At 46.7% G+C, this 15,453-nt stretch overlaps 1 protein-coding gene across 2 annotated transcripts in view; it reads right to left on the bottom strand.

The window, feature by feature from the left end:
- Prkcb (protein kinase C beta) overlaps positions 1 to 15,453 on the bottom strand; it is a 345,671-nt gene that overhangs the window by 162,943 nt on the left and 167,275 nt on the right. For both annotated transcript variants that reach the window (XM_051145188.1, XM_051145187.1), the window contains exons 4-5: positions 12,647 to 12,758; positions 11,843 to 11,971 (exon numbers count right to left, since the gene is read on the bottom strand). In XM_051145188.1, coding sequence (XP_051001145.1) covers positions 11,843 to 11,971; positions 12,647 to 12,758 — 241 coding nt within the window. The remainder of the gene's footprint in view (positions 1 to 11,842; positions 11,972 to 12,646; positions 12,759 to 15,453) is intronic.

Below are 15,453 nucleotides of genomic sequence, written 5' to 3'. Positions count from 1 at the left end.
GTGCCACTGTACCCAGCTTTTCCTATCTCTTTGACAGTCCAGGACCCTATCCCTGCTGCACCCCAGCACCAGGAAAAAGCTTGGCAGGCTTTCTCAAGACCACTGTATTTCTAGGCTCAGCCAACACCCACTCAAATCAGTTTCTAGAACAGTCCTTCCTCCTGGCCTTTGTCTCTGCTGTTCCTCTGTATGGAAACTGCAACAAGTTCTCCAAGCTTATCACTGTAGTCTCAGATAAATGCCATCATCTCTACTAGTGACAGGCAGGCCATGTATCATACTCCCTTAGGGACACGTTTTGTTTGCTTCCTGTTCCTCTGCCATCATAAAGAAGAACGCAGGAGTCATGAGTATGTCCCCCATCTTTTGCAGCAGAACAGGCAATACACACGGGAGACAGACGCCTGACGAATATTTGTTGAAGTGTGAAAGACCCGCCATTCAAAGGGAGGCCTGCCCCTAAAGCCCAGACTCCAGAACCCATCCACAAGAAAAGCCAGCCAGGAGCTGGGACCTGAGTAGCCCTCCTGGACATATGAGAGTTCCCTGCAGGAGGTTGAGACAGGGACTTCGTGGGCTAGAAGGCTCTGGTGAGCAGGCCCCAACTCAAGCCAGGAGGTCATGATGCAAGGAGATTCAGAGCACAGCAAAACAGGGTTCTGACCTAAGGGCCTCTGACATCAAAGCTTCACAACACCTGAGATGCTGTGAGCATGAAGGAGCTTGACAGCATCCTCGGTACCAGACGTGACCACCTGTAGCCAACCACACGGGAGCAGCGCGTGGGTAGCACCTGCCATCTAGTGGGCAAGCAGGCGAGCTCCTTCTGTTTCCTTGAGGTCCGAGGTTCTTGAGCAGGAGCAGGGTGCCTGGGACTTTTGAGAGGAGAAATTTGCCCAGGAATTTTGTTAAAACGTAAATGTCGATTTGCAGGCCTGGAGTTGAAGCTGAGATTTCTAAATGGCTGACAAGTTCCCAGGTATTGCAGTGCCACTGGTCCACAGAGTGGCCAGGGTGGCTGGTGACTCCTAAGACAGGACACCTCCAGTAGAAACTTGGAGGCTCTCAGAAGCCGAATCATAGGATTGAGGGTGGAGGGCAGTGGCGTGTCAGAGATTTAAGTAAAAAAAATTCGGACTACAGATGGCACTGGGTGGGGTGTGGTAGTGACGAGGCTGTCAGAAGGCAACCAGGGTACCTGAAACTCAAAGAACAGACCCAGTCTCATGAGATAGAGAAATGGAGAGCGACATATGCTGTGACCATAGAGATTCAAAATATCCAGTCTTGTTCTGCCATGCCTACAACCACCCAACATCCTGCTCAAAGGAATCCATGCTCTGTCGCTGGGGACGTCCACTCAGTTTTGGTTGTTGCTACTCTTTTGGGGACCATTTATTTTAAAAAAAATTTTGCCCCATTTAAAATGTTCCATTTTTCTGGTTTCTCTCTCTCTCTCTCTCTCTCTCTCTCTCTCTCTCTCTCTCTCTCTCTCTCTCAAAAAGTCTAAAAGTAGCCAGGTGGTAGTGGTGCACACCTTTAATCCCAGCACTCAGGATGCAGAAGACAGGAGGATCTCTGTGAGTTCGAAGCCTGCCTGGTTTACAAAGTGAGTTTCAAGACAGGTAGGAACACATGAAGAAACCCTGCCCCTCCACGTGTGTGTGTGTGTGTGTGTGTGTGTGTGTGTGTGTGTGTGTGTGTGTGTGTAGCTGGGGAGACAGCTCAGTGGGTAAGAAAGCTCAGTGGGTGAGAACATCTCTGCAAACCTGAGGGCCTGTTCCAATCCCCAGCAGCCATGTAAAAAGTCAGGTGTACACACCTGTAACCCAAGTGATATAGGGTGACAGAGACAGGAGGATTGCTGGGCCTTCCTGTCAGACCAATTCTAAGTTCAGTAAAAGAAATCAGACCAAGAGTGATATGTCTTTTTCTGGTCTCTGAGCTTGTTCATGGATACACACACACACACACACACACACACACACACACACACACACACACACATCATACACACATATATGTATAAATACACACATATACACACACCACACAAATACACACATACATACACGCATATACACACATATACGAACACACATACACCATACATACACGAACACACACACACCACACGCATACACGTATATACATACACATACACACGCTCACATACATACACATACATTATTTGCACACAAATACACCACACACATAAAAACATGTACACATACTTACAACACACACGTACATCACATAGAACACACACACAAGTATAAACAGTTCTTCCAGAGCTGAGGCAGAGGGATCATTAGTTCAAGCTTAGCCTGAATAACTCAGCAAGCCCTCTATCTCAAAGTAACGTTTTCAAAGGAGGGCTCAGATCCCCAGCATGGTCTGGCGTGCACAAGGCCCTAGTTCAGTCCCTAGTAGCACAAAAAGTGAGGGGCATCTGCTGCCACCAGGGAAACACAGAGATGACAGCACCCCCACCTCAAGGTCTCCGCCCCTCACTCTCTGTGATCCCAACATCTGCAGCCCAGTCCATATATTTCCTCACCTTCCTTCCTGTCTTTATAGAACATGCAGACACACTTTTGTGCACAGGACGTACCCACTGCAGTTGTTAATATATTCAACATGAGTTCATGCCAGACATTTTTTGGTGAAACCTAACCTTCTTACATAATAGCTACCAACGCTCCTCTAGGCCAAGGGTCTCTCGTTAGAGGCAGCTCTTTTTAGAGCAAATAGTCTAGGCTTTGCAGGCCATATGAACTCTGCCATTTGACTGAAAAAAGCAGCCAGAGACACCACATAAATGAATGTGACTGTGGTCTAATAAAACCTCATTATAAAAGTAGGCGGCGGGCTAGATTTGGGCCCCCAGGCCATAATTTGCCAACTTCTGCAACAAATCAATAGCTGTGGCTGTTTTATTTAATTACTTTAGAATCTGTATTTAAGTTTTGTGAATAGAAGACCATATACTTTGAATGAGCATCTAGGCTATAATTGCAGAACTTGGTGAATTTTTATAGACCGAGCACAGCTGGTTAACCAGTTCCCACTCTGAAGCTGGCCAGCTCCACAGAGGCCAATTCCAAGGCGTGTTCCAGTGATCCCCGAACATCGCAAAGGGCGGGTGCGTTCTGCTCAAGTTGCCCTACTGTTCTCACTAAAGGCAACAACCATGCTTGCTTTGTGCCTGCCTCTCTGCGTGCCGGTGTTTATTTCAGCAGGACAGACTCCCAAACAGGGAGTTTCAGAGTCACCATACACTTGTGCATTTGAATCAACACTGCTGGGGACTCGCCAGGAGATTGTAACAAGTTCCTCAGGCACCTAGAAACAGTGGCTGTGCTGTCTTCCCTCGTAAGGTCAGGACCTCAGACTATTGCCTGGCCTCACTTGCTCTCAGAAGGCTCAGAGGACCAGGATGAGGAGATTGAGCAACCTCTGCTTCCTCCACATCCTCAAAATTTCGACATCCAACACGCCTGCCTACAACTTCCAAGCCACAACGAAAGCACAGACCCGGGACTCTCGCCCTGGCCTGTGCAGCACGCAGATGGCTCTGCAGGGCACTGACTAGGGTGTGCAGCACTGCAGAGGTGGGAATGCCACTTGACCCAGCTTCTTTATTCTAACCAGTGACACCGACACCCCGCTGGGCTTATTTCAACAGCAGCTGCTTTCAGGCCAAAGCACAGGAAGTTTCCCATAAGGCTGCTGTGCTGCACTGCGAGCTATGGTGTATGACACAGCTTGAGGGGTCTTAGGTGTTAAGGGCTCCTTAGCTCCCAGACTCCCTAAGGGCATGTGGGTAAGTGAGGGCAGAACCCCACACTCAGCATGTTTCCAAGGTCAATATTCAGTGTTTATTAGATTCTCAGTTGCCTCTTTCTTATCAATCAATCAACCAGCAAGCAATCCGTCAATCAATTAGTAGAGATGAACGCATAAGGACTCTGACAGAGTCACGCGCAATTGTCAAAACTCATCTACTGGACACCTCAGACATTTACATAGGAAAAAAGTAAATTCTACTTGAAGTAGAACAAGTTCTGATTCATATGGCGGATTGCTCAGCAAGAAATAAGAGGGTGTCTGTAATTTACTTTGAAATGTGTCAAAGATCTGATGAGTGGGTGGATGGAAAACAAGACGGATGGACATATGATCAGGCAAGTGAGGGCTCCAACAATGGGAGATCTTAAGACAGAGACGATGCTGAGGTTGTCAGACTGTACCCCTACCGTGTGTGTGTGCGCGTGTGTTGCAGGGTACGGGGGGTGGGGGGGGGGAGACTGAATTCGGGATCTCACAAATACTAAGCAAACTCCCTGCTACTGAACTGTCTCCCCAGCCCTCTTTCTGGATAATTCCTGGGAAATTATACTTGTTAGGCACATGTGTAGTGTACATATGTGTGTACATATAGGATACATGTCACACACAGCACATGTTTGGAGGACATAGGACAAATTGTAGTAAGTTCTCTTTTCCCAACATGCTGATCTCAGGGACAGAATGCTGGTGTCTTTTTTTTTTTTTCTTTCTTTCTTCTTTGTTTTTGTTGTTGTTTTGGGTTTTGTTTTGTTTTGTTTTGTTTTTGTTTTGTTTTGTTTTGTTTTTTTACTATTTCATATCTGGTGCCTGGCTTTTCAAGCAAGTACCTTTACGCACTGAGCCATCTTGTCACACATGCATGCCCCGGCACCCTAAAGCCCTTCTCTTCCTAAGTGGCCCAGACTGGCCTTGAACTCATCCTGCAGCCCAGTTAGACCTTGAGCTGTAGTTACAAGAGGAAAGCATCAAGCCAGACTCACACTGGAACATTTATTTCTTTAAGTCAAGTCTGTGGAGGAGGAATGGTTTTGTAGTCAGAGACTGCCCCCTTGTGGTCCTGAGCCGCTAGTTCATGGTCATTTTTTGTAGTTCCCGAAGCCCAGATGATTTTTTTTCCCTTCACCCACATTTCACCCCCTCCTTCTGCTTCAAGCACGTATGTGTCTGAGCAAAAAGTAAATACAACTCTCAGATCCATTCTGATTCTGTGTTCAAATACCCACAAGCTTAGGAGCTTTGAGAAACCGCGCACATTAAAGAGTGAGATTTGTAGACACTGTGCCTGGAAAATACATGAACTGAAGTCAATTTTAATTTGACAAGAGGGTGGATACAGTATGCCTGTGTAGTCAAAGGAAAAGGCTAAGGAAAATGATCTGACGATCTTTCGGAAAAGAGACCTACCTTACTTCCTGTTGTAATAGAAAATGACATAATATGCCTGGAAAATAGTGGAAACTCAATGCCTAATAAGTTAATGACTGAGAGATCAAGTGAATAAAATCTATAGACTCCCTGTTGCTGGTAGCCTAAGGGGAGGGACCACATCAGCAGGTAACAACCCCACCCCAATCCCTTTCACATGCACGCCCTTTTGGAAAACATCAGCCTAGTAAGTGCTCAGTAAGCTAGCTCGAGTTACTTTTTTCCTCCTCTGTTCCTTTGTCCCTCTAGATAACTGCTGTACTGTAAGTGACTTAACTCAGCCATAGCTTTCATCAGGAACTTTGAGGCCCATCTGGAGTTCTCACGCTGCCATCACAGTAGTTAGCACAGAGCAGTTAGTGCCTAGCTCGCTGGATAAGTCATGAGACCCTTCAAGACAGAGATCGAATTTCATTATCGTTGGAGCTAACCTGGTGCTTGGGTCCTTTAGGAATGAATGAGTGGGTGGATGAATAAATAAGCTCTTAGAAGCCATCTTGCCTTCCTACCTATAGCAAACCACCGTGCTCACACTGCAAAGACCTAACCGGCCAGACTGCTCCTCCGCCTCCTGCCACATCCCTCGGGGCCAGCACATACACAGGTGTGCTCTCTGGTCTTTGGATCTTTTCCTACCGTGTTGACCTCAGAAGGAAGACACCTTCATGGAAAACGACCCCCAGGGGGATCTGGTGTTGTTGCTGTTGCTGTTGTTGTTGTTTTGTTTTGTTTTATTCTTTCCACCTTGCTAAGAATTCTCATGTTGACAAATACTTTGTCTCCAGTGTTTCTCCAAACACTAAAGCGATCTTCCATGGCCTCCAGCATCTCCTTACGTTCTCCTGAGAGTGCCTTCAAAGCCTTTCTCAGAGCCACAGTGGAGGTAGACGTGTAGGTCCTCAGTTTCTCCCTTTTTTATTTTTCTTTTTGATATGTGGATGTTGTGACCCGGGATGGAGCAAATGGGCCATGACCCTGGAGTTACCCAAGTCAGCCTGGGAGATGTTTCAACCGAGGAAGCTTTTGTCCAGCACAGGCCCTGTCCAATAGTAACAACACTGCTACGGAATTCCCAAGAGAAACATCAGGAACTGGTGCCTTTGTTTTTCTAAGAACAGCCACAAATCTGAGAAAATCTACTCATAGATACAAAGATGAATAATAATTTAAAATGTATGACTGTTGGGGTAGAGACAGGAAGAGTATGTTTGAGACAGCCTGGGCTACATAGTTAGACCCCGTGATATATATGCACACACATACACTCATGGACTGGATATTCATAAAGTTCCATCTCAGGATAAGAGCTTCAGCTTACAGGCACAGGAAAGCACTTTCTGAACAGGACGATGGCTGTGTAGACAATAAGACCAATAAATGACAAATGGGTCCTCATGAAACTAAAAAAGTTTCTGTATAGCAAAGTAAATCATCATTTGAATGAAGAAGCAGCCTGCAGAAGGGGGAAAAAAATCTTTGACAGCTATTGACAACTTTGACAGGGGGGTCAGTGCCTAGAAAACAAATAGCACAATTCGAAATTGGGCATAGAACTAAACAGAAACTTTAAAAAAAAAAAAAAAGGAAGAAGGAAGGAATCCAAGCAGCTGATAAACACACACACACACACACACACACACACACACACACACACACACTTCGGCATCCTTACCAATCAGGGAAATGTAAATTAAAACTACTTTGTGATTTCATCTTTCTCAAGTTCAAATGGCTAAGATTTTTTAAAAATGACAATAAAGGTTGGTGAGGATATGGGGGAAGGGAGACACAAATTCATTGTGAGAGGAAGTGCAAACTGGTGCAGACGCAATGGAAATCACTGTGGAGGTTCCTTAAAAAAAAAAAAAAAAGAACACAGATCGACCCTATGATCTGCCACTGTTGGGCATACACCCAAAGGACTCCACCTCTTACCAGAGATATTTGCTCATCCATGTTCACTGCTGCTCTGCTCACAACAGCCAGGAAATGGAAACAGCCTAGAGAAATGGGCAATGAAAATATGGCATATACACAACAGACTGTTATCCAGTAAGTTAGATGGACATGGATGTGCACTATACTGTAAAGAAAAATAGAGTTATTAACTTCACAGGTGAATGAATGGATGGGTACAGGATTAGTCATTCTGATTGAAGAAACCCTGACCCAGAAAGACAAATAGAGTATGCATTATGTCACATGTGGATGCTAGCTTTGAGTCTTTAGACATGCCTGTTTAAACTGGAGTGTCCATAGAAGGCAGGAAACTAGTGAGGAGCCTGGGGGGATGGTCCAAGAAAAAAAAGAGATGGAATGCAGGGGACATGAAGAGAAGAATGAGAACACAATGAGCAGGACTAACTGGGATGAGAGAGCCTGGTAGAGGAGGGAAGCAGAAGCTTCCTAAACTATACATCCACATACAAAAGGAGTTTAAATGGAGTTATCCTATAATGGGGGCACAACGCCTCTCCATAATACCATAGACTATCAGATAGGAAGTCAGTGAGAGGTATGGGATACTTCCTTTTGAGTTATTAGCCCCATATTTTCTGAGTATTACAGTCCATGGCTCTTGGTAACCCTCCAGAACTTAATGGTAAGATCCTACTGCTGAAAACCTTACATATGTGAGTCACAGGAGATGGAGAAGCCAAGCTGGTGCCAACCTGGAAGTTTCATCCCTATTGGTTGCCTTTCACAGTGCAGAAAGGTTCTGTGCATTCTACTGGGGGACAAAATCCTGCAGCTGGAGAGATATGCCCCCTGGTACAATAGTGGCACAAATGTTATGGGAATGACCAACCACTTTCTTGTTGGATTTAGGGCCTGCTCCTAAGCGGGAACTCATGCCTCATATCATTAACTGGATCAAGACTCTGTGGATGCCTAAAGTCATAGGGAGACCTTAATGGACATGGTGATAAACTGCTTTCTAACCTTTTTCCTTTAAATGCTTATGTTAGTGCGCCTCTCAACCCTCACCAGAGATGCTTCCTTCTGTAGAAGATGATGGTTTACACAAAGACTCAAGAGTGGTCATCATGCAAAGAACATGAGACTACTGTGGAGCGCTTACACACTGCTCCTTCCATCAAAGTGCAGGAGCCATTGCAGATGAGGGGGCAGGAAAAGGTCAAGATCCAAGACGGAGCGGACACCTGCAGCAGAACAGTGTTTGTGAGAATGACAAGGCCATCGCACACATGACCTCACAATGGGTGTGATCTAGTCTTATGACACGGTGTTGCCTTCTTTCACACTGTCCCTGGGTATAACAATGCCAACACGGTTTCCTATGTTTCTAGAAGTATCACTGCTCTTGTCTTTTCTACGTCATCCAGAAAACAAGGTGGTGATGGGTCCAAGGCGTGATCCCTGCTCCTATAGTGACTTGCTATTGACATTGGATGAGATATTGGAGATTGTCTGCATTCTCAATTTTCTTATAAGAGTGGTAATGTAAGGCAGACCATTTGCTGAAACCTAACTTCAGAAAGATCATCTGTGGAGGCCTCACACTTAGCAGAATCTTTGATGGGTTAGGAACCAAAAAGACCCACTGTTCCCCTGTGGGGCTAATGCCTGTGGGAAAGAAGAAAATAATCAAACCCAACACAAAACCGTAACTGTCCAAGTTCAAGTTCACTATACTTTGAGTGACTAAGGCATGGGGAGGTCAAGGGTTAAGCATCAGCTGGGCTCTGCAAAAGAGTTAAACGCCAGAAGAAAACATGGCGAAGACAAACATTCACAGAGCCACCATCTTAAAGGATTCCTGGAGAGTCTGTGGATGGACAGTGGCACCACTGTGTCACACCTGTGTGGTCTGAAGATATTAGGAACCCATCACTGGTGGGGTTCAGGAGAAGAACTGGTCAGATTTTCATTCTGATTGTAGCCTACAAGAGCCACATGAGTGGATAGACAACTTGGGTTTCAGTAGCCAGGGGACGTAGAACCCCCTCAGCCCAGGGAGAAACTGGATTCCTGAATAGCTTGTGAAACCCAAGTTGGATAACACCACCAGACTTGGTGGCCAGTGAAAAGTTCTAACACCACACACTCTTCTAGTGTTTTTAGGACATGAAATATCATCAGAATCAATCAACAAGGCTCCGCTCAGCCCAGCCTGTGCCTGGCGTGTGCAGGAACTATTAGCAGGATGTAATGACACAGTGGCCCAGAGGTGGATCTCTGCTCTGCCTGTGACCTTGGTCAAGCTGTGCAGCTTTGCCGAGTCTTAGTCCCTTCTTGCCTGTGAGGGCAAGCAACAACACTTGTCCACTGAGCAGTCTCACAGCCCCACACTTAGAAGAAAGACAAAGACTCTACTGAAATGCTCACAGCTATTTAACTAAGATTATCAGGGCCCTAGGTATGAAAAATTCCATCCTGAATTTTAAAGGAGCACTAACTTTTCTACCTTCTGTTATTGAGTTGAATTGTGATTCCCCCAAAATCCTAAGTTCAAGTCTGCATCCTGGCACCTGTGACCATGACCTTATATGGACATAGAGTCTTTGCAGATGTGCTCAATGAGGATGACGTCATACTAGGTTGGGGTGGGCTTCAATCCAATGGCTGGCATCGTACTCAGCAGGTGCAAAGCAAAGAACACATGCAACAATAGAGCCAAGGAACCCCAAAGATTGTCAGGTACCAGCAGACGCATGGAGCAGAGTCCCTGGGAGCCTCACACAAGGAATGACACGACTGACCCTTGACCTACACCTCCAGACTCCAGGGCTCTGCAAGAATAAAGTCTGTGGTACTTTTTTGCTGTTGCAACAAATGTCACAGGTGTGTCCCAGGACCTCCTGAGAGCCATTGGCATGGTTAAGCAGAGCCTCTGACCTTGACCTTGAAAGAATTCCGTGCCCTCGAATCATCACAAAGATTCTCCAGGGATGCCTCTAAGAGCTACTGCTGCTAAACTAGAAAGGAAATAGATGGCAAATCGAGCAAAGGAACAAAAGTGAGATAAAGCAGTAAAGTTGGTGTGTATAGGAGAGTGCTTTCCAGGCAAACAGACCCAGCTTGGGAAGCAGGTGCATGCTGAACCGGTTTCCTGATGTTGCTTTCACAAAACGAGGGGCATGCTACACAATGTTTAAGAAAAAAACCTGTACATGTTAGCCACCATTTTAGTATCACTGGTGGTGAGAAGTCTCAGAAGCATCACGTTTCCATCTCACTTGTCACACTCATAAAATGAACATAACAGACACTTGGCACGGGGGATTGAGAGGGCTGTGGATTTAAATACACTCTATAAAAGTGACAGCCCATAGTAACCTTTTCAACCACTAGGTGGCAGCAGAGCCTCAGCGTTATCCCCCAGGCACTAGAGGTGAGATAGGCTTAGAGTCAGGCTTTCCTTCGAATTTGTTGCCTTAAGATTGTCTCTGTACCCCACCCTCACCCCACAAGCAGGGGGAGACAGCTGCCCCCTCCTTGAAAGAAAAAGCCTCTTCATAAAACTTCCTTTCCCAAATGGCCCTTTCAAAAAGGAACTATATTTTAACAGGGGTATTTTTTCAACTTTTATATATCTTAGGCAAACCCTCGGCCAAGGCAGGGCTCAGCACATCATGCTACTAAACCATTCTGGGGCCTCAGAAACCAGGCAACTTATACAGTCAACCCTTCTATGACGAAACGGTGATACCTTGTTTTTACAGTTAGTTAGCAAGGTTTGTGCCACAAGCCTGGGAGAGAAGATTCCTTCACATTTTCATGCCAGTTGGTCTAGATTTGTGCTGGCTTTACCATGACTCGTGGTTAGAATGGGTAATGGACCTGCCGGTCCAGGACAGATGAATTCCTGTCTTGTTTGAGCATCATGAATGCTCGTTGCAGAAAGTCAGACAGACCGTCCTTTCTGGCCCGTGTCTCTCCGCCCCTTAACAACCTGTGCTGTTTCTTTTCCTTAGTTTTGACACAAAATGAGTACGCAGAATGTTATAGCAATCAGCATAGCTCCAGGTTTAAAAAAAAAACTTTCAACTACATTAAAGGCATGGGGAGTTCCCTGAAGTGCACAGCCCTTCCCTCCCTCCTTAAGACATAAAGTTTTCCAAATTTGGTGTTGGTCATCGAGACTCCGTGTTCCCATTGGGGAAGTCTAGGGTGGAAGCGAGCATGCCTCCTCTGCTATCTGAATAAGATCACAAGGATTGCACGTTCCGGGAGGCAGAAAGAGGATTCTGTGAAATTACAAGTCCTTTGAGCGTCCTCAATACATGGAAATCATAGGTGTTTGAAGTGGTGCAGAGATATGTGAAAATTACCTTGATTTGATCATTACTTATTGTTACACTATGCCCACAAATATGCACATTTATTATACTTCAACTAAACAATCTTTGTTTTCCTTTTTCTTGGGTCCACAGCCTGAGGGTTTCACTGTAGAAAAGGGTCACACTGCAGGCAGGAGCAAAGCAGCCACATTTTGTCCCTCTGTGCACCTGTTACCTGCCTGTGCACCGCCCTCCCCTCCTCACATGTCCACGGAACCCAGACGCTCTGGCATCAGTGCAGGAGCCTCGGGACCACCTACCGACAACGATGAGGACCTCCCTGTCAATGTGGGCCTGGATGTAGATGCGGCCGCGGCGTTCCGTGTGGTCAGTGCCACAGAGGCTGGGGACATTCATCACGCAGCGCTTGTGGACGTTCATCATACAGGCTGTGAGGACAAACAGAGAGGACCATGGCTCAGGCTGGGTCAGGACGGCCCAGGCTCTGGCTCAGGAATCAGCTGTACCCGGGCCAGCTGGTGACTTCCTGTTCCCCCACCTTACAGACAGTTGCATCTAGCAGGGAAAATCCACCTTGCCAGCATCACATCAGAAATTCTCCAAATCTTTCCCACAACCCTAATGGATAGTATACCCTCCCTGATGAAGGCCAAGGGTATAGCCTTAAGCAGGCACCTCTGTATTTCTGTACCCCAGTGCTTGTGAGGCTCCAATTTGAATGCCCAGTGCATCACTCTTACAAGCGAAGGAGGATACAGAGGTGGCCATATGGAGGACACAGCCACACCCGGCCAAGAAGACCCTCCAGGAATGCCTTCCCATGTTTAACATCAGCAGGACCACAGACTCAAGTGTCACAGCTCCTAATGATGTACAATAGCTTGAGTTCCCTGGAAAGTGGGTGCAACAGGGAGGTAGCATATGAGACGTGTTCTCCAGGGGATGAGCTGGCCCCACCTTGTTGTTGGGAGGCGAGCTCAGTACAGTGGCTAACTGTACCCATCATCCCTAGGGGTCAGGAGGACACAGGGAGGCCACTAGGATAGAAGTCCTTCTTGTGGTGTCTCCCCTTGGGCAGACACCCCAGGAAATCAGGTACTTACTGTCACATTTCATCCCCTGGTGGATGAGTCCGTACAGCAGAGATCCACAGTGGTCACAGAAGGTGGGACTGGAATACGTGTGGATCTTAAACTTGTGTTTGCTCCGGGGGTCCTAAGACCAAGAGAAATAGACAAAAGAGGCTGCTGTCAGTGAGGAACACTGAGGACCAGGCCTGCATTGACTGTCACTGGAGAACTCGTCAAGGACTGAGGCAGGTCCTGCCACGCCTGTGGGGACTATTGCTGGAGCACAGTGGTGTGCAGACTACGAGACGAGTGGGGTCCGATGGATGAGAGCACATAAGGCGGATGATTGGTCAAACTCCATCTCCAGAAGGCATTCACAGCATCAACCTTCAAATCCCTTCAAATTCAACAGGCCTCCTGCTCCTGTCTCCTCCCATCCTCCCAAGACAATCTTCTGGAATGATCTAAGCCCAAGTCTGACCACAAAACATCCCCACTTACAGGTCATTTGACAGTTCCTCATCCCCAGGGAACAGACTTCAAAGTCCAGGGGTAGTCTGCAAGCTGTGGCAGAGAGGGCAGGGCTTCTATCCCTCCCACTCACAGTAGAACCTTGAACTGAGGCAGAGGACATGCTGTCCAAGCAATACCAGACTTCGTAGCTTCCTTCCTTTGTAGCTTAGTGTGGCCATGGGGCTGGGTTCTGACAAACGGGAAGTATAAACTTCCAGATCATTCCATTAAAAGAGACATGGATGTGTCTCCTGCCTCTTTTTCCTCTCCTCACTAGCTAGCAGGTGATAAAAATGTAGCTGATGACCTTGAACTCAAACTTGGAGCCACACTGAGAAGAACAGAGCCAGCCTAACAGCCTTGGACTTTGTCTTTTGGCTTGATAGCTGAGAGAAAAACTTCATGTCTGTCTTGCTCAGATCACTACATCTGGAGGTCTAAATACAAATATTAATATTTGTTAATCACAGCAGCTAGCGTGGTTCCTTAACGTGCACGGGCGTGACAATCTGGCAGTGTGGCATAGAGGACATAGGGACAGACTGGAGACTAAACCAGCGCTATTCTTCTTTGTTGAATGGCTTTGGGCAAGTTATTTCATCTTCTGCTTCGGTTTCCCTGTCCATAAAATGCACATAATAATAGTGTGAAGACTATCATTATAGTTCAAGACTGTTGGAAAGAACAAATGGGTTAACCTGTGTGCAGAGTGGAGCACCTGCCACATGCTAAGCAGTGCATACAAGCTTCACTCAGTACTCAGAATGTGTTCACACACACACACACACACACACACACACACACACACACACACTCGCTCACTCTCTGCAGGCCCTTACTCGGCAGAAGTTAGTTCTGTGGGTGAAGGTTCTGTCCCAGGGCAGGTGGGTCACCTTGTTGTTGCAGCCTGCTGTCCCTCTCTTCTTCCAGCCATTCACCTAGTCACGTGATTTACTGAGGCAGGGGTAGGTGCCCCTTAAAGTGTATATGCTCCTCACAGACCGTTTGTGAGCACGTAAGGAAATAAATGCAAGATGTGTCCATTGTTTTCCAAGTGGTGAGTGGCTTGGCCAAGGAGACTCTCCTTTGCTAATTTCAAAACTAATTCATGTACCTACTCAAATCTGAAAAAAAAAAAAATTAAGATCATGCTGGGGATTTTCATGCAGTGGGCAGGATTGGGCGTGAGATGGAGTGGGGGCTTCACAGACACTTTCAAAGCTAAACATACATTATCATAGATGACCCATCTCTGAGTCGCAGTTGAAATGAAAACATGTCTATCAAAAACCCATGTGTGAAATTACAGTCCCTGTGTTCATAATGTCTCCAAACTTAGATATAACGTAGACACCCTCCAGTGTGTAGATGGGGAAAGGCTGGTGCATCTTTGCTTTTGGTCTCTTCTGGGCCTTTTGATGGGCTGACCTTGTAGAAGCCAAAACCTGGGTTTCATCGGGTTTCCCTTCCCTGAGCCTACCTTGTGCATACAGCAAGACCTGCCAGGGACTTCATGAACTCCCCTTTAGGCTTTAAAGCAAGCCGCAGTGAGCAGGGCTCACACACTATTCTCAGGATCAAGCAATGAACCAGTGGCCACCCACGCCATTCGTGAGTCTCAGAGGGCAGCAGCAGGCAGAGAGGGCTCCGTGCTGTACAACCCCGTTTCTATGATGGCTTAGAAAGAGCAAAACTAAAGAGACAAAAATCCAGATCAGTGTATATGAACAGCCCTGGATGGGAACAGGGCTGAGCAGCATTTGGGGACATAGTTTAGTGATTGAAAACATCTCTATACTAATTGGGTGGATTTTTGTTGTGTATAATAAAGCGATTCTGCTGTATGAAAAAGTGCGCTCTGGGGCTGGCGGGGGATGACTCGGCGAGTTAACCATTTGCCACACAAGACTGAGGACTGGGAGCCAGATCCCCAGCACCCATGTAGAAGCCAGTGTGTATGGCAGTCCACCTCTAACGCCAGCCCTCCCAGGGCAGCAGCAGGGGGTCGCTGGAGCAAGCCGGCCAGAACCAGTGAACTCTAGGTTCATTAAGAGACCACGTCTCAATATGTAGGGAGAGAGTGATGCAAAAAGACACTGGAGACCAGCCTCTGGCCTCCACAAGCACATGTACATGCGTGTCCACACACATGTAAACATCTGTGCACACGCAAAAATGTCTTTTAATAAGGCTCTCTCAAAGTGCCTTGTAAGCACAGACAGAATTCTGCCTAAAAATGGGCAAACTTGGATGCAGACAGAGTCAATGGCCAAACTCTGCCAAGACAGGGTAAGCAAGTCCTCAATAGTTCCTGCTTCACAAATATG

The sequence above is a fragment of the Acomys russatus genome, chromosome 5 (assembly GCF_903995435.1).
Source record: "Acomys russatus chromosome 5, mAcoRus1.1, whole genome shotgun sequence".
Classification (NCBI taxonomy): domain Eukaryota; kingdom Metazoa; phylum Chordata; class Mammalia; order Rodentia; family Muridae; genus Acomys; species Acomys russatus.
The sequence above is the reverse complement of the archived record's forward strand: the minus strand, read 5'-3'. Positions and strand labels throughout refer to the sequence as shown.